Genomic DNA, 21,267 nt, shown 5'->3' on the forward strand with positions numbered 1-21,267 from the left:
CTCCCTTTATAGAAGTAGAGTATTCCTTACTTGAGGGTTATCTGATGTTTTCTCATGATTAAAGTCAGGTTATGCATTCTCAGCTGAAAGAGCTCATAAATAATGTTGTATCCTGCACAGGGTACAACATATCTCGAGGCACATGATGTCCATCTGTCCCTGATTGGTGGGGTGTTGTCTGATTTCTTACTGTATGGTTATGATTTTGTTCCTGTGCTGCTAATGAGCTTTCTGTGGGGAGACATTTTTAAGACCATACAAATACCCTGCTGCTCATAATTTAGCATTCTAGATTTAGCAACTATTCATGATTCTTGATGCACCAGTCTTTACTGTGAGGATTGCCAAATGATGATTTGTTTCAATCCCAGTACATGCTTCACATTTACCAGTTGGCTGTCAGCTGCTGAAGAGTTAAGAACTTTCCCTTCTCCCTTTGTCTCTTTGTTATCTGTTATTGGTATGGTCTCATGGGTTTCTATTTTTTTCCCCATTGGTTTGTAATTCATTACTGTCCTTAATTACTTTGGTGTTCAAATTGTCCTTCAAGCTGACTCCTGTGTGATGTGTCCCTATTAGTCTTTGAGTACTTCCTTATTTGGGGGCATAACAAGATCTTGTGCCTTCCATATTTCTCCCTAGAATCAACCTGAAATTCAAGGAGCCATGGTTCCTTTTTGCTATTTCAAGCCAAAACTTGGGTGCTAGATGTATTCATTGCTTAGGGTATCTTTGCTTCTAGGCTTGTTGGCAGAGCTGTGTGTGTGTGTGTGTGTGTGTGTGTGTTTGTTGGCAGAGCTGTGTGCATGTGTTAAGTTGCTTCAGTCGCATCCAGCTCTTTGTGACCCTAAGGACTATAGCTCACCAGACTCCTCATCCATGGGATTTTCCAGGCAAGAATACTAGAAGGGATTGCCATGCTCTCCTCTAGGGAATCTTCCCAACCCAGGGATCGAACCTGTGAGTCTTATGTCTCTTGAGTTGGCAGGCAAGTTCTTTACCAGTAGTGCCACCTGGGAAGCTGCAGAGCTAGGAAATGTATTTAACTACACACATGTGCACCACCCTGTGTATATGCATAAGTGTATGCATGTGTGTAAATGTGTATACTCATATACTTATTTTAGAGATCATGAGTTCATACCAATAACCCCAGTTTCAGTCCATTTTTATGGGTTCTTCCTTGCCTCTCCCCATTTTACATTTGTCTCTTTCACAGTAAGAACTCTGTCTCCCAGTAACATTACCACACTTTCTACTTTCCTCTATTCTGTAATGCATTTGAAATGTATGCTTGCCCATACTACTATAAAACCAATCTACAAAAAAATTTATGATTTATTTACTGTCTCCTCTGGTTAATTTGATTTCATCTTTGAATATGTAGAGTATTAACATGTTTTCAAGTCACAACTTCAAAAAAATATACACAGAAGTGTCGCTCCCTCTCAATTCCTATCTACTCCATTCTCCACTCTCCTTTTATATTTTGAACTTTCTTGTTTTCCAGCATATCCTTCCTATGTTTCTTTTTTAGATAACAGATATATTTTTTTAATCTCCTTCTTATATAAAAGTATACATACTATATGTATACTCCATGTAGCACTTTATTCACTTAACTGTGCAGATGTACTTCATAAAATTATCATTGGTTCTTATTTGTTTTTAAATGTGTGTATCTTACCTCCCATTCTAACAGTTAAATTTCGTCAAGGCTGGATCTGTGATATGCTTTATTGTTCTTAAGATCCCACCTCTGCCATCTTACTTTCTGTGCAGTCTTAAACAAGTTGCTCAATCTCTCTGTGCCTCAGCTTCTCTGTCTGTGAGGCAGGGATAATGTAGGGTTCCTGTAAAGATTTAATGTGTTAATACACACAGAGCTCTTAAAAGTGCCTGGCCCATAGTAAATATACATTGTTTATGGTCCTGAAGAAGCTGTCTCAGTGTGTTATACATTTAGATGTTCAATAAATATATGTTTACAATAAACCTTTATTTTGCTAGGTGCTAGGGAAAAAGTAATGAAAGAGACATAGACTCTTTGCTCAAAGAGATTATAATAATAAGTTATTAGTCCTAGTCATTCTCTGAAAGCAGTTTTCATATTGTTTATATTTTGGGTTTTGAGACTTAAGATATACAATGATTAAGGATAAGGGCCTGATTATTTCCAGGAATTTATATGAGAGTCTGTATGATTCAGAGGAAAAGCAATGAAGTAAAAATCTGAAAGCACAATTCTGATTCTTATTCTGACCCTCACATGTGATATGGGCAAATCCCATTCCTTCTTCAGGCCTCACTTTTTTTAAGCAAAATAAATAAATAAATAAGCTGTTGCAGAAGCTAGGCTCAAAGGTGCCTTTTAATTTTTAGGTCTTCCCTAATGGCTCAGTGGTTAAATAATCTGCCTGCAGTGCAGGAGTTGCAGGTTGTATCACTGGGTCGGGAAGATCCCCTGGAGGAGGAAATGGCAACCCACTCCAGTATTCTTGCCTGAAAAATCCCCACAGACAGAGGAGCCTGGCGGGCTACAGTCCATGGGGTCGAAAAGAGTTGGACATGACTAAGCATGAGCCTAGAGGCTCAGATGGTAAGGAATCTGCCTGCAATGCAGGAGACCTGGGTTTGATCCGTGGGTCAGGAAGATCCCCTGGAGAAGGGAATGGCTGCAAACTCCAGTTCCCTTGCCTGGAGAATTCCATGGACAGGAGAGTGACAGCTTATGGGCTACAGTCCATGGGGTTGCAAAGAGTCGGACACAACTGAGCAACTGACAACAGCAACAAGCACTGATGAGTCTAGATCTCAGACTAGTTCCAGACTGATCTGGGTGTGGAGGGTGGCTACCGTTGGTATTTTTTTGAAAAGGATGATAAATTACACTGAGTTGATACAATAGACTGTAATAACATCACTTAATGTATTTATTACTAGAGAGGTTATTTTAAGTATATATTATGCCTACTAAAATGATTCTTAAGTATGTTAAATTTATAGTATCAGTTTTCTTTCTGTTTTATATGGCCTTATCTCTTTATTTTTCTTTTTTCCATCTCACATAAATCAGTGTCTGTTTTTTCCTCTCATTTTATCTCCTCAAAGAAATTGTAAAGACTTTCACATATATTTAGACTATTCGTCAACTGTTAGAATTCTTAACAGCCTCATCTTTCACTGTTCTCTTCTATATAAATTTTACCTCCCCAACCTCATCTTTTATCACACTTCTCCCATATTGGCCTTGGTTCTGTTCCTTGAATATACCAATTTGGTTTCCCTCTGCTTATGTCTTTCATTGTCTAAATATTTTATATGGCTAATACCTCTTACATTTCATAATTCAGCTCAGATATTGCTCCTCAGAGATTTCCTGCCCACCCAAATGGAATCTGCTTTCTACTCACCCACTCTACACTCTTTAGCACTCCATTTTATTTTCTTCACACATTTACATGTTTGCTTGTTAATTGTACTTTGGTAGTAGAATAAAGATCAGGGCCATAGTTTGTGTTAGTCACTATATTCCCAGCATCTAGGACAGTATGTGCTACATATTTGTAACAAATGAATGAATGTGCCCTGTTATCTGGTCTTACCAGTTATCTGACAGTTTTCTCAGTACACCTTGTGTTTTCTTGCTTCCAAACCTTTATATAGTTAATGTTTTTATTTATTTTTTAATTTTGAAGGTTAATGCATAAAATGCATAAGTAGTGGGAAGGTTATAGATCAGAGCCAGATTATACCTGAGGGACTTCTGGGAGTCCCTGTATTACAGGGGAAAGAACCTTGAAGTGAATGTCGAGTACATAGATTCTACTCTAGCTCATTCATGTGTACCCTTGGTTATGGCACCACTTATTGATCCTTAAAGGCTCAGCCCTAATACTATGTCTGTAATAAAGCCTGCGATTCTCTCAGTTTTCAGTTGGAATGACTCTCAAGGTCTTCTTTGGATTCCTATTGCTTAGTTACAACTCTGAACACATTCTGTCTATATAAAGTCACTCAAGTGGGTTAACTCATGTAATGACAGTAAACATTTCCTTAGAAACCTGGACTCTCTCAGTTGCAAATGACAGAAACTTAAATCAGACTGGATTAAGAGAAAGGCATATTTATTAGCTCAAGAAACTAGAAAGCTGGGGCTTCCTTGGTGGCTCAGTGGTAAAGAATCTGCCTGCCAATGCAAGGAGACCTGGGTTCAGTCACTGGGTTGGGAAGATCCCTTGGGGAAGGAAATGGCAACTCACTCCAGTATTCTTCCCTGGGAAATCCCATGGACTTAGGAGCCTGGTGGGCTACAGTCCATGGGTTGCAAGAGTTGGACACAACCTAGAACCAAACAACAAGTTGAAAAGGTATTTAGGGGACTGTAGGCATACATAAAAGGGTTGTTGAGGTGCCCATCTCCTGAGATGTCTTTGAAAGTTACTTGGAGCAGACAGTGTTTGGATGGAGAATTGAAAGAAAATTGAGTTGCCTTGATTTAAGGGGGAAAAATGGGAAAGACACTCTGGACTAAGTAAATAACATGAAAGAACAGGCACATTACCGGACATTATTATCAGTTCATAAAGTGGAAAGTGGTGAGAGAAGCTGGAGAGGTAGGTAGACTAGATCATGGGCACTTTTTAGATCATGTCAAAGAGCATGATCTAGTTGATGGGGAGCCATTGAAGAGAAGCGGAGAAATCAGCTATGGGCTTAGATAGGTCACTGGTACCACTGTGGAAGATGGATTTTAAGATGAGCCAAATTGGAAGCAGGGAGACCAGAGTGCTATTGCCATAAAGTATATCTGGACTCCTGTGGTGGTAACAGGAAGAGGAGAGGCAAATTGGAGAAATACGTAGGCTAAAATCAGACCATGTTGGTGCTTGGAAAGGAAGAATCTAGGATGGCTCAGGTATTTTGGCTTGGATGACTGGTGGTTCTTCTAAAGCTCAAGGGAATAAGAGAAGATGAAAAAATTAGGGGTAGGGAGAGAAAGATGACATTTAATTAAATTTTGTCCATGTTATACATGATACAGATGCCATAGGATATCCTGATATGTATGTCAAGCAAGGAGTTGGAATATGTTGTTTTCAGGAGAAGTTAGTGCTGGAGATAAGGATTCAGGAGTCAGCAGCAGATAGGGAATAGTTAAAATTACTGAGTTAGGACTGATGGAGAGAGAAGAGAGTAGGGTGAGAGAAGTAGAGAGCCATGACTGCTATTTGGTTTGATCAGTACTGACTAGGAAGGGGTATGGGGGACTTTCTAGAGGGATGGGAATGTTCTGTATCTTGATCTGGGTCACATAAACATAAATGTGTACACATGTAACCTGTCATACTCTGAAAATTTGTGCACTTTATGTAAGTTACACCTGAGTTTAAAAACAGCCAAAGGATTAGAGAATTCAAGAGGGAATGAGTGGTCATAGATGTTAAGAGTTTTATAGAGATCTGGTGAGTTCAGCACTGAGAAGTTCAATAGTATGTTCGGGTGAGAACAAGAACGCTGACTTCCATTGTGCTAATATGTTTCTGGTGGAGGCACAGGAATCTTGGTGAGCTAAATTAAATTGCTGATGGACTATACAGCTATCCCTTGACAGCCTCAGAAGTATCCTGCTTCCAGGGACCCCTCTTGATACCAAAATTCAGGGATGCTCAATTCCCTGATACAAAATGGTGTAATATTTGCATATAACCCATGTACATCCTCTAGTATATGTTAAATCATCTCTTGATTACTTATAATACCTAATACAGTGTAAATGGTGTGTATATAGTTGTAAAAGCAATATAAATGCTGTTGAAGTTGCCAGCCTTTGGCAAACTCGGGTTTTGCTTTTTGGAACTTTCTGGATTTTTTTTTTTTCTGAATATTTTCAGACCATGGTTGATTAACTCTGAAGATGTGGAGCCTGTGGATATAGAGGGCTGACTGTAATCTTTTTCTTATTTAGGCAAGAAATGCAGCCTATGAGTGGATCAGGACATCTCTGGCCAAACCGTTGAAAGAGAAGGAAGAAGGAGAAAAACAGTTGGAAGCAGAAAACACTGAACAGATCAATAACAAATCAATAGAGGTAAAATGAAAACAACTAAGGCTTTTTTTTTTTTTTTAATTTGAGATGGGAGTATCGATACGTAAGAGAAGGCCCTAAGCAATTTCTATTTTTGTTGTACTGCTATCCATAATTTCTGCTTTGTGATCCAAGATCCCAGCATCTTAGTTCCAAACTATAGGATGGAAAGAGTGAAGAAAAAGAGGCAAAGGGTGCATGTATGTGGCGTCATGAGAACATTCCCAGAAGCTAACATCTGACACTTTTTATTCTAATCGTTTGACTAAAACTTGGTCACATGGTCACACTTCATGGGAGCCTCTTTTTTACCTCTGTGAGCCCAGTTATAAAATTATGTAACAACTCTAGAAGAAGAGGAGGTTTATTGACGGGCAGATACTAGTCTTCGTTGCTTTCAAGGTACTGAATACTTCAGTATGGGAGAAGCAAGGTGGTGTCATTTCCTCTTGTATAAAAAAAGCCAAGTGCTCAGACTTGTTATGCTTTGTTTTGTTTTCCATCCAGGATATCCATGCATTTGCAATCCGAAGCCTAGCAGAACTGACTGCCTGCTCAATTGAACTTTTTCACAAAACAGCGGCTCTGGTTCTACATGGCCGGAAACAGGAAGTAACAACCATAGAAAGGAGCAGAGCCCTTTGCCAGTAAGTGTAATAAGTATCCCTTTAAAAGGAAGCATATTGCTGTAAGAGTTTTCTCAGTTTTCTTTCCAAAGTTTTAGAAACTTTCCTCTCAATAAGATGTTATTCACGTTGCACCATTCACATCTTTGAGGTTTATTTTGGATTTTGTTTATTTTCATTGAGCCTTAAATCTGCATTAGAAATTTACCCTTTTTAATTAACCAACTCATACTCTGAAAACTATTTATTTCCCCAGATTATTGGCCTTATTTGGAGTAGAATTGTACGTAAGTGAAAACAGAAAATAGTTCTGAGAACCTCAGTTTTTTTAAATTTTTAAAAAAAATTATTTATTTTTGGTTGTGCTGAGTCTACATTGCATAACAGTTGCTAGATTTTGAGTGCTAACTATATGCCAGGTACCATGCTAAATGAAGTGAAGTGAAGTCGCTTAGTCGTGTCTGACTCTTAGTGACCCCATGGATGGCAGCCTACCAGGCTCCTCCGTCCATGGGATTTTCCAGGCAAGAGTACTGGAGTGGGCTGCCATTGCCTTCTCCATGCTAAGGGATACATGTAAATGTATCATTAGTAATCTTTAAAACAAACTTTAAGATAAGTGATCAGTCCAGCTTTAAAAATGAGGAAACACAGACTTAAGTAAATTGCCAAGTTTTGCAGACTGGGATTTAAACCCAGGTCTAAGTTTCAAACCCTTTTTTTTTTTTTGGTTTGTTTTTTACTATATTGATGATTTTGAACAAAATTTTTAAAAATAATAGAGTGTAGATAATCACAGGAGGAAAAAAAAACCCTACTGTTTTCTATAGTCACAGAGGGAGAAAACAAAATCCTACTGTTTTCTAACTAAATCTCCCAAAAAAATAATGAGAATTTTCATTGGGAAAAAAACGTGAGTGAGAGTGTCTAGTGTATTAGGATTAGAAGAGACCCTTGTTGGTCTCTGGGCCTCTTCTTCACTACACTTTTGCTGCCCCTCTACAACATCCCATAAGGAGGGGGCTTAGTCTTGTTTTAAACATTTTTAGGATGAGAAGTGAAGTTGCTCAGTCATGTGCGACTCTTTGCGATCCCATGGACTATAGCTGACCAGGCTCCTCCATCCATGGAATTGTCCAGGCAACAGTTCTGGAGTGGTTTGCCATTTCCTTCTCCAGGGGATCTTCCCTACCTGGAGGTCGAACCCAGGGCTCCTGCATTACAGGCAGACACTTTACTGTCTGAGCCACCAAGGAAGCCCCATCCTTAGGATGAGGGATTCACAAACCTACAGCATCCTGTTCTTTGGGAAAGTAGCTATTTCCACTGCTTGGAATGCTTTTCAAGTCATGGCTCTTCCCCTCACTGAATTCAGTTTTTACTTCTAAGAGGTTCCTTTTTTCACCTCCAGTCTAAAATGCTATCTTCAACCATTTTCTCATTCTTTTTTCCCCTCTGACTGTTTCAGTATCACATAGATCAATTTAACTTCCTCAAGGTTTGGATTTATATTTTATTTATTTATTTATTAAGATTTATTTATTTATTTTATTTTTGGCTGCATTGGGTCTTCATTGCTGTGCACAGGCTTTCTCTAGTTGTGGCAAGTTGGGGGCTACCCTTCAGTGTGGTGTGCAGTGTTCTCATTACAGTGGCTTCTCGTTGCAGATCTCAGGCTCTAGGCGCCTGGGCTTCAGTAGTTGTGGTTCACAGGTTTAGTGACTCTACGGCATGTGGGGTCTTCCTGGACCAGGGATTGAACCTGTGACCCATACGTTGGCAGGTGGATTCTTAACCACTTGACCACCAAGGAAGCCCATTTTGTTTTGTTTTTTAATTTTTTTAATTAAAAAAAAGTTTTATACAGTTTTTAAAGATTACCTTTAAAAAGTATAAAGATTCACAGTTATTACAGAATATTGGCTTTATTACCCATGTTGTATAGTACATCCTTGAGCCTGTCTTAACACCCAATAGTTTGTACTTCCCACTCCCTCACCTACATATTGCCCCTCCCTCCCTCTCCCTACTGGTAACCACTGTGTTCTCCATATATGTGAGTCTGCCTCTGGTTTATTTTATTCAATAGTTGTATGTTTTTTATTCCATATATGTGATATCATACAGTATTTGTCTTTCTCTATCTGACTTGTGTCCTCTTAGTCCATCCGTGTTGTTGCAAATGGCAGAATTTCATTCTTTGTTTATGGCCAAGTAGTATTCCATTGTGTATGTATACTGCATCTTTATCCATTCATCTGTTGATAGACACTCAGGTCACTTCCATATCTTGGCAATTATGAATAATACTGTTATGAACATTGGAGTGCATGTATCTTTTTGAGTTAGTGTTTTTGTTCTTTTTTGATATATACCCAGGAGTGGAATTGTTGGGTCACATGGTAGTCCTATTTTTAGTTTTTTGAGAAAACTATACTATTCCCACAGTGGCTACACCAATTTACATTGCCACCATCAGTTACAAGGGTACCCCTTTTTCCACATTGTTGCTAACATTTGTTATTTGTGTTCTTTTTGATGACAGCCATTCTGACAGGTATGAGGTGATATCTCATTGTAGTTTTCTAAAAAAAATTTAAATTTTTAAAAATTAAAAAAACTTTCATTGGAGTGTAGTTGATTTACAGTGTTGTACTAGTTTCAGGGGTACAGCAAACTGAATCAGCTGTGCATATGTCCACTTTTTTTTTTTTAAGATTCTTTTCCCATGTAGGCCATTAGAGTACTAAGTAGAGTTCCTTGTTCTATGTATAGCAGGTTATTATTAGTTATGTATTTTATATATAGTAGTATGTATACATCAGTCCCAATCTTCCAGTTTATCCCTCACCACCCTGGTAACCATAAGTTTGTTTCCTATATCCATGACTCTACTTCTGTTTTGTAAATAAGTTTTTTTTAAGATTCCCCATATAAGTGATACCATATTTGTCTTTTTGTATCTGACTTATTTCACTCAGTGTAATGTTACTGTCTTACTGTGGCTTTGATTTGCCTTTTCCTGATATATTTTTGAATTCTTTATTTTCTTAGGTCATATCACCATTTAGTGCATATTATGTATATATAAATATATCTATATGTTTATGTGTCTATGTATAAATGTATACATACATAACTATAAACATATACAAATACCCATCTCTTTCTATATTTATAGTCTCCCTCTTAATCAGCAAGTAAGTCAGTATTCATGAACACTGGTACTTTGCTTGTTTACTAATATATCCCCAGTGCTCAGAAGTACCTGGCACATAGAAGCCTTTCAGTATGTGTTGAATGAATGAATAAATATTTAACTATTTTTCTAAATGAAAAGTAGGATCTTTCAGGTACTACCTTGTATCCTTAAAATGTATCTTAGTTATTTCTTTTGATTTAATTTGAAAGCATAGTTTTTTCCAGAGAATTTTGTAGAAAAATATTTCTCTAAGGACTAAACCTTCTCTTCCTGTAGTATGGGCCTCCAAATACTTGCTTTAAAAGCTGCCTTCTTTCACATTTAGTATCAGGTGTGGGTTTTTTTTTTTTTTTTCTGGTAGTAGCTTTATTTTAAAAAACAGAGAGAAAATAATAAAACAGAAAAGAACCCTTCTCTTTTCCCTTCTTTTCTAGGATGACAGTTTTGTTGTGTAAAGAATTGTCCTGTCTGTCTAAAGAGTTCACCACCTGCCTAACAACTGCTGGGGTAAGAATTCATGACTTTTATTGGGCTAATGTCTGTTTTGTTTTGTTAAAACAGACATTTTAAAATGTTTTAACAGACATTTAAATTTAAAACAGGCATATCTTAAAAATTTGCCGATTTAAGTGTACATTTTAGTGATTTTTAATATATTTACAGAGCTGTGTAGCCATCACCATAATCTAATTTTAGATCTTTTTCATCACCTCTCAGAAAACCTCACACCATTAGCAATCACTTACTTTTCCCTTACCCTCTATATACTTCTAACCTTAAGCAACATTAATATATTTTCTGTCTATAGATTGTCCTATTCTGGGCATTTACTATAAATGGGATCACTCAGTATTGTGGTGTTTGTGTCTGGTTTCTTTCACTTGTTTGTGGTGGTTTAGTTGCTAAGTTGTATCTGACTCTGCGACCTCATGGACTATAGCCCACCAGGCTCTTCTGTCCATGGAATTTCTCAGGTAAGAATACTGGCATGGGTTGCCATTTCCTTTTCCAGGGGATCTTCCTAACCCAGGGATCAAACCTGCGTCTCCTTCCTGACAGGCAGATTCTTTACCACTGAATCACCTGGGAAGCCCTTCTTTCACTTAGCATAATGTTTTTGAGATTTGTCCATATTGTATCAGTATTTCCTTTTTATTACTAAATAGTACTCGTATTTTATGGATATATCTTATTTATCTGTTCATCAGTTGATAGACATTCAGATTGTCTATGCTTTTTGATTATAATGAATGTTGTTACTATAAACATGCATATATGTTTTTATTTCTCTTGGGTGGATAGTTAGGAGTAGAATTTCTGGGTCATATGGGTAATACAGACCATTAAGGAACTGTCAGACTGTTTTCCAAAGTAGTTGTACCATTTTACACCCCTGCCAGCAATGTATGAGGGTTCCAGTTTCTCCACATCCTTGTTGACACTTGGTGTTTTCTGTTTTGTTTTTAAAAATTTTACCTGAGCTAGTAGGTGTGAAGTATTATCTCATTATTGTTTTTTTTTTTTTTTTTTGCATTTCCCTGTTGGCTAATTATGTTGAGCATCTTTTCATGTGCTTGTTAGCAATTTGTATGTCTTTGTTAAAGAAATGTCATTTCAAGTCCTTTGCCTGTCTTTAAGGTTATCTTTTTATTGTTAGTTTCTAAATTGGGATGTTTATTATTTCTTATTTATTCTGATTTTAATTACTTGTCTTTTATTATTTACGATTTATTATTGAGTTATAGGGGGCTTCCCTGTAACTCAGACAGTGAAGAATCTACCTGCAATGTAGGAGACCTGGGTTTGATCCCCGGGTTGGGAAGATCCCCTGGAGAAAGGAATGGCAACCCACTCCAGTATTCTTGCATTGAGAATCCCACAGACAGAGGAGCCTGGTGGGCTACAGTTCATGGGGTTGTAAAGAGTCAGACATGACTGAAGGAGATGGTGAAGGACAGGGAAGCCTGATGTGCTGCCATCCATGGGTTGCAAAGAGTCAGATATAACTGAGCAACTGAACAACATTGAGTTATAGAAGTTCTTTAGTTTTTCTAGATACAAATTCCTTTCAAATATATGATATGCACATGTTTTCTGCCAGTCTATGGGCTATTCTCTCACTTTCTTGATAGTGAATAGTGATATAATCCAAATTGTCAATATTCTCTTTTATCACTTGTTCTTTTGGTATTGTATCTAAAGAATCATTGCCTCACCCAAGATTATGAGGATTTATTCATGTTTTTTTCCTAAGACTTCTGTGTTGCAGCTCTTATGTTTATGTCTGTTATCCATTTTTTTGTGTAGGATGTGAGGTAGGGGCCCAACTTTATTTTTTTTTGCGTGTGGATATCCAGTATTCCCAGCACCGTTTGTTGAAAAATTTTCCTGTTTTGAATTGTCTTAGCCCCTCTCTGTCTAATATCAACTGACTGTAGACATGTGGATTTCTTTCTGGGCTCTTATTTCTATTGCATTGATCTGTGTGTATCTTTATGCCAATATAGACTACTGTAGCTTTGTAGTAGGTTTTGAAATCAAGCAGTGTAAGTTTTCCAACTTTGTTATTCTTTTTCAAGACTTTTTTTTTGTCTGTTTTGGGCCCTGTGCAATTACATCTGAATTTTAGGATCAGTTTATCTACATCTAACTGAATTTTGCAACTCATTTTTGTTCTTTTATATACAATCTTCAGTATATTTTGTGCTGCTCTCCTGAGACCTGTGATGAGAATGTAGACTTTATAAGATAAGAATTCCGAAGTTTGACTCTAGTCTTAAGGGCAGCGCCTTACTTTGACTATGGTAACTCTAATATTTTGCAGTTGGCAGCCAGTAGAAGAGTTGTAGTTAAAGCTAAAGTTTTTTTTTTTGTTTGTTTGTTTTGTTCTGGTTTAAGGAATTGTAAAAATTTACTGAAGGCGTGTGAACTAAGGAAGATGATTCAGACATCAGTAATCATGAATTGGGACAAAATCAAGGGCATTTTAAATGGACAAATAATCATTTTGTAGTAAACCAAGCTCATCCATACAGAGAACAGATAGGTGGTTGCCAGAGGCAAGTGGTGGGGCTGGGCCACATGGGTAAAGTGAGTCAAAAGATGCAAACTTTCAGTTATAAATAAATAATGTACAGCATTGGGGATGTAATGCACAGCATGGTGTCTGTAGTTAATAGTGCCTATTGCATGTTTGAAAGTTGCTAAGAGAGTTTTTAAAAGTTCTCATCACAAGAAAAAAACGATTTATGTATAGTGATAGATGTTGACTGGTCTTACTGTCCTCATTTTGCTGTGTATGCAGATAACAGTCATTATGTTGTACATCTGCAAAAATACCTGCAGTTTATATACTGTTATATGTCAGTTATACCTCAATTGAAAAAAAATCAGCTTGTGGTAAGTATCAGTATGGCAGCAAAGTTATTCTGGGCCTTTACATTTATTTTAGTTAAGAGCATGGCCCAAATTAATTTTTCTCACTTTGAGTTTAGATTTTTCCTGTAGGGGACAATTCTGTTATATAGCTTCTTTTTTCCTCTTAGTATTTTCTTTAAAAGAATTTCTGGGTTTCCTAAAGTTAATCTTCTGAGGCTAAATTTTTCCATGTATTTCATAAAGATGTCACAGCAAGTTGGTTCTGAGGTGCTAGCTAATACATGGAAGTATTAAATTTGCATTATTTGTTTTCATGTTTTCCAAATGGTGTATCTTAAAAAATCAATTGAGTCTTTTGAGCACAAGTTTTATATCTGCAGATTTTGTTTTAAAATTTTTTCTGGTTTTCATGGTCAAATAGACCATTTCTACCCCCTTCTGAAATGAAGATACTTTTTAAAGTCAGTAAAAACTACGAAGGAGTACACTCTCAACTTGGATATCACAGAAGGATAGAAAGAAGGAAATTTAAAGTCCTTCCTGATCTGATTCAGACTTTTTCTATGCTTATATTTATGTATGGGTGTGTATGGGTGTGTTTCAAAGTGGGGTCATACTTTACCTATTTTTTCTTTTTTAAATATGCTATGCTCCCTTAACATATTATCCTTTGTTCTAGGTTAAGGAAAAGGCTGATGTCCTTAATCCATTAATCACTGCAGTATTTCTAGAGGTTAGTAGTACTAATTATTATTATTATTTTTTAAGTCTCTAACTTCTAGGGCATTGTGTATTAATAACTCTTCTTAAGTGTTTTTTTTTTTGGTGGGGGGGCTTCCCTTGTGGCTCGGCTGGTAAAGAATCCACCTGCAATGTGGGAGACCTGGGTTCAGTCCCTGGGTTGGGAAGATCCCCTGAAGAAGGGAAAGGCTACCCACTCCAGTATTCTGGCCTGGAGAATTCCGTGGACTGTATAGTCCATGGGGTCGCAAAGAGTTGGACATGACTGAGCGACTTTCACTTCACTTCTAAGTTTTATTTTTTGGCTTTTTTAAAACTATTTTAGCTGTGTTGATGCAGGTATGACCAAAATGATGTATATTTGATACATATTTCCTGTCCTTTAATTACAAAGCATAAAGATGCCAGGTAAAGTGCAGAGGAAGAAGCAGTTAGGCTGTCATTACTTAGTACTACCCCTTGGTAATTAGTGGACAATTCTCAGTAATGAAACATCTTCTGGAGACCAGCTGGTAAACATGAGGGGCTGGAAATTACAAATAGGCTAGTATTGCTACTTGAAGGGCTAAGGTTCATGCAGAGGAGATTAGTTACAAAACAAAAATAAAACATTTTGTCTTTTTCCTTGCCTGGGAATTTTCTTTATTTTGTCAAAAGGGTACATGTGTTTATATAACCCTTTTCAATTCATTAGATTTAAGGAGGTGGGTGGTTTAAATCCATGGATGGATTATAGTCCCTCCATATGGGATGCTTTCTGGATTCTGTGGTTTAAGAACTCTATCTTGTAAATTAATTGTGCAAAAATTTAGATGTTTGATTACCTATTTAAAGCATATTATCTAAGTCTAAGGGGAAAAATACATTTGATAATCAGTTAGGTTTTAAATATGAATTAAATATTTTTGCCACCAGACTGTTACTTCTTTAGTTTTAGATTCTTTTAATATTACCAATGAGGGAATGCCTTTCATTCCTTAACTGAATCATTTTCCTTTAATAGTCAAAGAAATCATTCTGATCACTTAAGCAATTAAATATGTTTATGATTTAATAGATGACAGAGTGGTATAGATGAAAGGAGCTTGCAAACCAGGAGCCCAGTCCTGTTCTGGATCTCCCCTGATTTGCAGTATGATCATTGACCAGGCATTTACCTTCTCGGCAGTCTTGTTATATTTATATACAGAATAAGAGATTTAACTAGATGTGTTGTGAGGTCTCTTTTGGCTTGAAAGTTTGGCATCAGATGTCACATTGAAGTTAAAATAACCATTTAAATTATGCTACTGATAAATCAAAAAAGGGTTAACACACTTGATATGGGTACCCTTCTGCTATTTTTGAGTTGGTTGTTCTTGCTTATAGATTTGAACACTCTTGTCCTTGAAGTTATACTTTTTTTTTTTTTATGTAATGAACTCTGTTCTTCTAGAAAGTCAGAAGTTGTCAGATATTAATGAAGTCTGGTAAACTCTGGGCATAATGAATCCTAGCTTTTCATAAATACATCTCTTGTACTAGACAGAAACATATCTGTACTTTATCATCTTTAAAAGTAGTATTCTTTGTTTATACTTGTGAGCACCTGTCACATGTTCACAACTGTGCTGAGTCCATGGAAGAGGAGCAGTCACAACGGACTATAAATTCTGTTGATTTAGAATTCATAGCCTTCTGAAATCCTCTTTGAGTAATTGAGTAAAATGCTTGTGACAGGATTTACCCACTCATTCAAGGAATCAGTAAGCTTTGGATGCTGAATCTGAGCATGATGCCAAAAAATGGCTGTTATTTTTGATGGACCAGTTGGACAAAAATGGTGACATTCTTTTTTTTGTGCTATCATATCATCTTAAGAGCTGGATCATTCTTTTCCTTTTAACTTCAGTGCAATGATTAAGTCTGTATTCTTATTTGCCAGGCTATAGATTCAGTTAGATTATAAAAATTAGTTTGGTTTTTGTTGTCTTATATTTTCTCTTTTAAGAGACAGCAATATTTTCATTTTCTTATTTTTCATTTCTTATCCCTGTAGGCATCAAACAGTGCTTCCTACATTCAGGATGCCTTTCAGCTACTTTTACCTGTATTGGAGATCTCTTTTATTGAGAACAAGACTGAATTACCAGAGGCATGAGCTTCATGTCCAGAGGCCTTTGTCTGAACATTGAGGAACAGAGAAGATTCTACCTGAGACTTGTGATGGCTGAGAAATGCCACTCACTTCTGCGTAGCCCTGCAGAAGTGAGGGAGAAAGGTTATTTTGGTATATAAAAATGCTGGCAGGAGAGCAGATTTGAAGGAAGTTTGTTGTCTTCACTGCTTGACTGAAGTATTCAGGTCCTCACACTGCTCTTCCCAGTTGTTATAATTAATAAATTATTTGAAAAGAAAGTTTTATAGACAGTTCAAAAATAATAGCTCCAGGCGAAAGTTAATGGGATACTCAGGCAAAGATATTGATCTTTCTTTGGCAATATGTAAAACACTAATATTTTTGTCATGGATGTCATTTTATAGTCCATGGATATAATTGGTTGTTAAGCAAGAGGAAAAGAAATTTAAAAAAAAGAGGAAAAGGAATTCAGTATTTTGGAATTTATGTGCTTGATCTGTTAATGCCATTTTCTTTCTCCTTTCTATAATAAAATCTATTGCTTTTAAGAAAACTGAGTATGTATAAACTCTGTAGTGATTGCCCTTGATTACATGGATTTTTGGAATTGGCTAGAAAATTTCATCTACTCTTTAATTCTCAGTGGCATTGAGGAGAAGCTTATGGAATATACCTACCTATAGCCACATTAATTAACTATAGCCAAGTGTCCTTTGACTTCAAGTTGCTCTCCTGTCCCACGATGGTAAGCTTCAAATTGTTGTTGCCTCCCACTCTACCGGATTCAAGACAAAGAAATGCAATTTGGAGAAACAGTTTCATGTTTGTAGATATTCTGAGTTTCTAGGATGTTTTTCACTCATACCCTGTATGCAGGATGAATTCTGTAATAGCTAGCTCCAAAGGAGGGTTGAAGCTCTTTCAGTGATGGAGATTTTGTTACTTGGTTGAAATGGATTGTAGAGTCCCATGAAAATGATGTTCATGTATAATAGGATTAAGACACAGTATATTTTTCTTCATTTTTTTTTGGTTTCTTTTAATGTATTCTTTAGCATGTTTATAAATATAACTTTTATCCTTCAGATTCTAAGCCTTCTTTTGCTTTCTTCAGCAATTTAAAAGATTTATAAGTCCTCTGGAAAATCCCATGGACGCAGGAGCCTGGTAGGCTGCAGTCCATGGGGCTGCTGAGAGTTGGACACGACTGAGCGACTTCACTTTCACTCTTCACTTTCATGCATTGGAGAAGGAAATGGCAACCCACTCCAGTGTTCTTGCCTTCAGAATCCCAGGGACCGGGGAGCCTGGTGGGCTGCCATCTATGAGGTCGCACAGAGTCGGACACAACTGAAGCGACTTAGCAGCAGCAGTAGCAACAGCTATTTTGCTATCCACTCTTTTGAAAAAAAAAAAAAGGTTCTCCAACTTGGTGATTTTTAATGTTTCAGGTAACTTTTATGAGCTCTGCCCCATATCTTTTAAACCTTTAAGTAAAATGTAATAATTCTGTCAGTTTATGCTTTTATTTAGTTTTCCAAATGTAAGCCCCAGTATTTTCCCAGACCGAAGAAATAGCAAAGTGAAGCTATAACATAGATTGATATCAAGACTATTTCTATGTGCACCTTATTTGGGGTAGGGGGCAATTTGTTAAGCTAGGCAGATTTGGAATCACCGACATCACGAAAATGTTAACTCTGCTTATACTATGTTCTAACATGATGAGAAAAGTTTTTGAGTATTTTTTTTAATAGACACATTTCACTGTTCCCAAAGTGAGCAATTCTGTAATTTCAGAAAAGCGGTTGTGTTATGGTAAATAAAGCTGGTGTTCCCAGCCCTAATGTGTGCCTCAAACTTAGTTGCTCTGTCTGAACTGAACATAGTATTCTTTTGAGCAAGGTTTGGAAACTGGTCACGCTATTACCTGTTTGGACTCTCATATAAGGGCAATTTTCAGCTTTTACTCTTCTATCTGGAAACATATCTAAGGTTTTTCTTCAAGAAAGGGGTATAGAGTCGGGGATAGAACAGTGACTGTTTATGCATCTGTCCAGATTGCAGCCCCCATTTTCACCTATTTAGATTAGACCCTACAAAAGGCCAATGTGACTTACCGCCTCTTCTTCTTCTCTCATCCCTCTCATCAGCTTCACCCGCCCTCCCACATGTGTTTCAGTGGATTATGGAGACCACCAATGAGGTGATGAAAGGGCCAGTTGATTCTACATAACAGTTGCCTACCTTTCACCTAGAATATAATGAAAAAAAATGAAAGTTCCTTGATGTAGTAGAGTTGAGGAAATAAAAACGTAAACATTCATTGATAGGTGAAGTAGGTAGGTTGAGGGGGCATATTGGAACCTGTTGGATTATGGTGATGGTTTTGGATGATGCATGCTTCATTATCCCATTTGGAGTGAGTACATGATGTAGTTTCGTGACGATCCCTACTTTTTTTTGGTGCTGCTGCTGCTAAGTCGCTTCAGTCGTGTCTGACTCTGTGCGACCCCATAGACGGCAGCCCGCAGGCTCCCCCATCCCTAGGATTCTCCAGGCAAGAACACTGGAGTGGATTGCCATTTCCTTCTCCAATGCATGAAAGTGAAAAGTGAAAGTGAAGTCGCTCAGTCGTGTCCGACTCTTAGCAACCCCATGGACTGCAGCCCACCAGGCTTCTCTGTCCAGGGGATTTTCCAGGCAAGAGTACTAGAGTGGGGTGCCATTGGCTTCTCCCTTTTTGGTGCTACTTCCTTTAAATTTTCTGGTATCAAAGATTTACCACTATGTCTTAGTATGTGCCACCCACCTCTTCCCAATTCACTTAGCACCTTGATAGATTAAATGTTATTACTAGAGTAAATGTTCCTCTTCCTACTATTGGATTTTTTAAAGGCTGTGATTAAGAGACTTCATTAATTTGATCTAAAGGAAATAGAAATGTTCATAAACTAATGTCAACCCCACATTTATCTCCAGTGTACACACTGGCCAGTGCTATGCTCTTAAGCTGTTCTAAAGGGAAGTCGTTTTCCCAAATCTGCTGTACATGTACCAGTATCGTTAATTTTTTAAAGCACATTTTAAAAATTGGAATAATCTGTCACAAAGTTTCTACCAGACAGTTCAGCCAATTTCAGCCAAACTTGTTTAAGCCTGAGTTGTTTACATCATAATTGTGGCTGTTTATGTCATAACTGAAGAACTTCTCTTTAGTACAGCCTGCTCTTCGTTTGTTGCTTCCAGTTACATTACTGAGCATAATGAAAACTGCATGGTTAGCATGTATGTTGAAGCAAAAGTTTCAAAGTAAGAATTGAGTATTCTTAGGCGTTTAGAGGGGCTTCTCAGGTGGTAAGAATCAGTGGTAAAGAATTGCCTGCCAATGCAGGAGATGCAGGTTCGATCCCTGGGTCGGGAGGATCCCCTGGTGAAGGGAATAGCCCACTCTAGTATTCTTGCCTGGGAAATCCCATGGATGGAGGAGCCTGGTGGGTGACAGTCCATGGAGTTGCAAAAAAGTTGGCCATGACTGAGTGACTAAATAACAACAATAAAAGCATTTAGAGCATTCAGTAAATCAACAAACGCTTAAGTACCTGTTTTTCTGTGTTTGTTTTGCTCACCATTGCATTCCCAGCTCTTGGTATTGGGTCTGGCACATGGTAGGAAGTACTGTCTGACTGTAAGAAAGAATGAAGAAAAAGGAGCAAGGGAAGGAAAAAGAACAGGATCCTTAGTGCTTTCCTGCTACTAGAGAATATGGAGCTAGAATATCAAACATATAAGGTGGAAACTTCTGCTTCTGTTAGGTCCATACCATTTCTGTCCTTAATTGTGTCCATCTTTGTGTTAAATGTTCCCTTGGTATCTAATTTTCTTGGAGAGATCTCTAGTCTTTCCCATTCTGTTGTTTCCTTCTATTTCTTTGCATTGTTCACTTAAGAAGACTTTCTCATCTCTCCTTGCTGTTCTTTGGAACTCAAGAAGAAAGGCTTCCCTGACCAGGAATTGAACCTGAGCCACAGCAGTAAGAGCACCAAATCCTAACCAGTAGAAATGGTATGGACTTAACAGAAGCAGAAGATATTAAGAAGAGGTGACAAGAATACACAGAAGAACTGTACAGAAAAGGTCTTAATCCAGATAACCATGATGGTGTGATCACTCACCTAGAGCCAGACATCCTGGAGTGTGAAGTCAAGTGGGCCTTAGGAAGCATCACTACAGACAAAGCTAGTGGAGGTGGTGGAATTCCAGCTGAGCTATTTCAAATCCTAAAAGATAATGCTGTGAAAGTGCTGCACTCAATATGCCAGCAAATTTGAAAAACAGCAGTGGCCACAGAACTGGAAAAGGTCAGTTTTCATTCCAATCCCAAAGAATGTTCAAACTACCGACAGTTGTACTCATTTCATATGGTAGCAAGGTTATGCTCAAAATCCTTCAAGCTAGGCTTCAGTAGTACATGGACTGAGAAATTCCAGATGTACAAGCTGGATTTAGAAAAGGCAGAGGGATGAGAGATCAAATTGCCAGTGTTCGTTGGATCATAGAAAAAGCAAGGGAATTCCAAAAAAACATCTGCTTCATTGATTATGCTAAAACCTTTCACACAACAAACTGGAAAATTCTTAAAGATGGGAATACAGTACCACCGTACCTGCCTCTTGAGAAATCTGTATGCAGGTCAAGAAGCAACAGTTAGAAGCAGACATGGAACAACAGACTGGTTCAAAATTGGGGAAGGAGTACGTCAAGGCTGTATATTGTCCCTGTTGATTTAATTTATATGCAGAGTACATGCGAAATGATGGGCTGGATGAAGCACAAGCTGGAATCAAGATTGCTGGGAGAAATACCAATGACCTCAGATATGCAGGTGATACCACCCTAATGGCAGAAAGCAGAGAAACTAAAGAGCCTCTTGATGAAGGTGAAAGAAGAGTGTGGCTGGTTTAAAACTCAGCATTCAGGAAATTAAGATCATGTCATCTGGTCACATCACTTCATGGCAAATAGATGGGGAAACAATGGAAACAGTGACAGACTTTATTTTCTTGAGCTCCAAAATCACTGTGGATGGGGACTACAGCCATGAAATTAAAAG

At 37.6% G+C, this 21,267-nt stretch overlaps 1 protein-coding gene across 3 annotated transcripts in view; it reads left to right on the top strand.

The window, feature by feature from the left end:
• The window catches only part of FAM114A2 (family with sequence similarity 114 member A2), a 35,736-nt gene extending 17,735 nt beyond the window's left edge, over positions 1–18,001 (top strand). For 2 of the 3 annotated variants that reach the window (XM_027545884.1, XM_027545885.1), the window contains exons 10-14: positions 5,969–6,091; positions 6,596–6,735; positions 10,351–10,423; positions 13,974–14,027; positions 16,074–16,711. In XM_027545884.1, coding sequence (XP_027401685.1) covers positions 5,969–6,091; positions 6,596–6,735; positions 10,351–10,423; positions 13,974–14,027; positions 16,074–16,175 — 492 coding nt within the window. In that variant the 3' untranslated portion in view covers positions 16,176–16,711. Of the gene's footprint in view, positions 1–5,968; positions 6,092–6,595; positions 6,736–10,350; positions 10,424–13,973; positions 14,028–16,073 lie in introns of all 3 variants that reach the window. The other variant, XM_027545883.1, reaches the window with a different exon arrangement.
• The last annotated feature ends 3,266 nt before the right edge of the window (positions 18,002–21,267 follow it).

This window comes from Bos indicus x Bos taurus, chromosome 7 (genome assembly GCF_003369695.1).
Source record: "Bos indicus x Bos taurus breed Angus x Brahman F1 hybrid chromosome 7, Bos_hybrid_MaternalHap_v2.0, whole genome shotgun sequence".
In the NCBI taxonomy this organism is placed as follows: domain Eukaryota; kingdom Metazoa; phylum Chordata; class Mammalia; order Artiodactyla; family Bovidae; genus Bos; species Bos indicus x Bos taurus.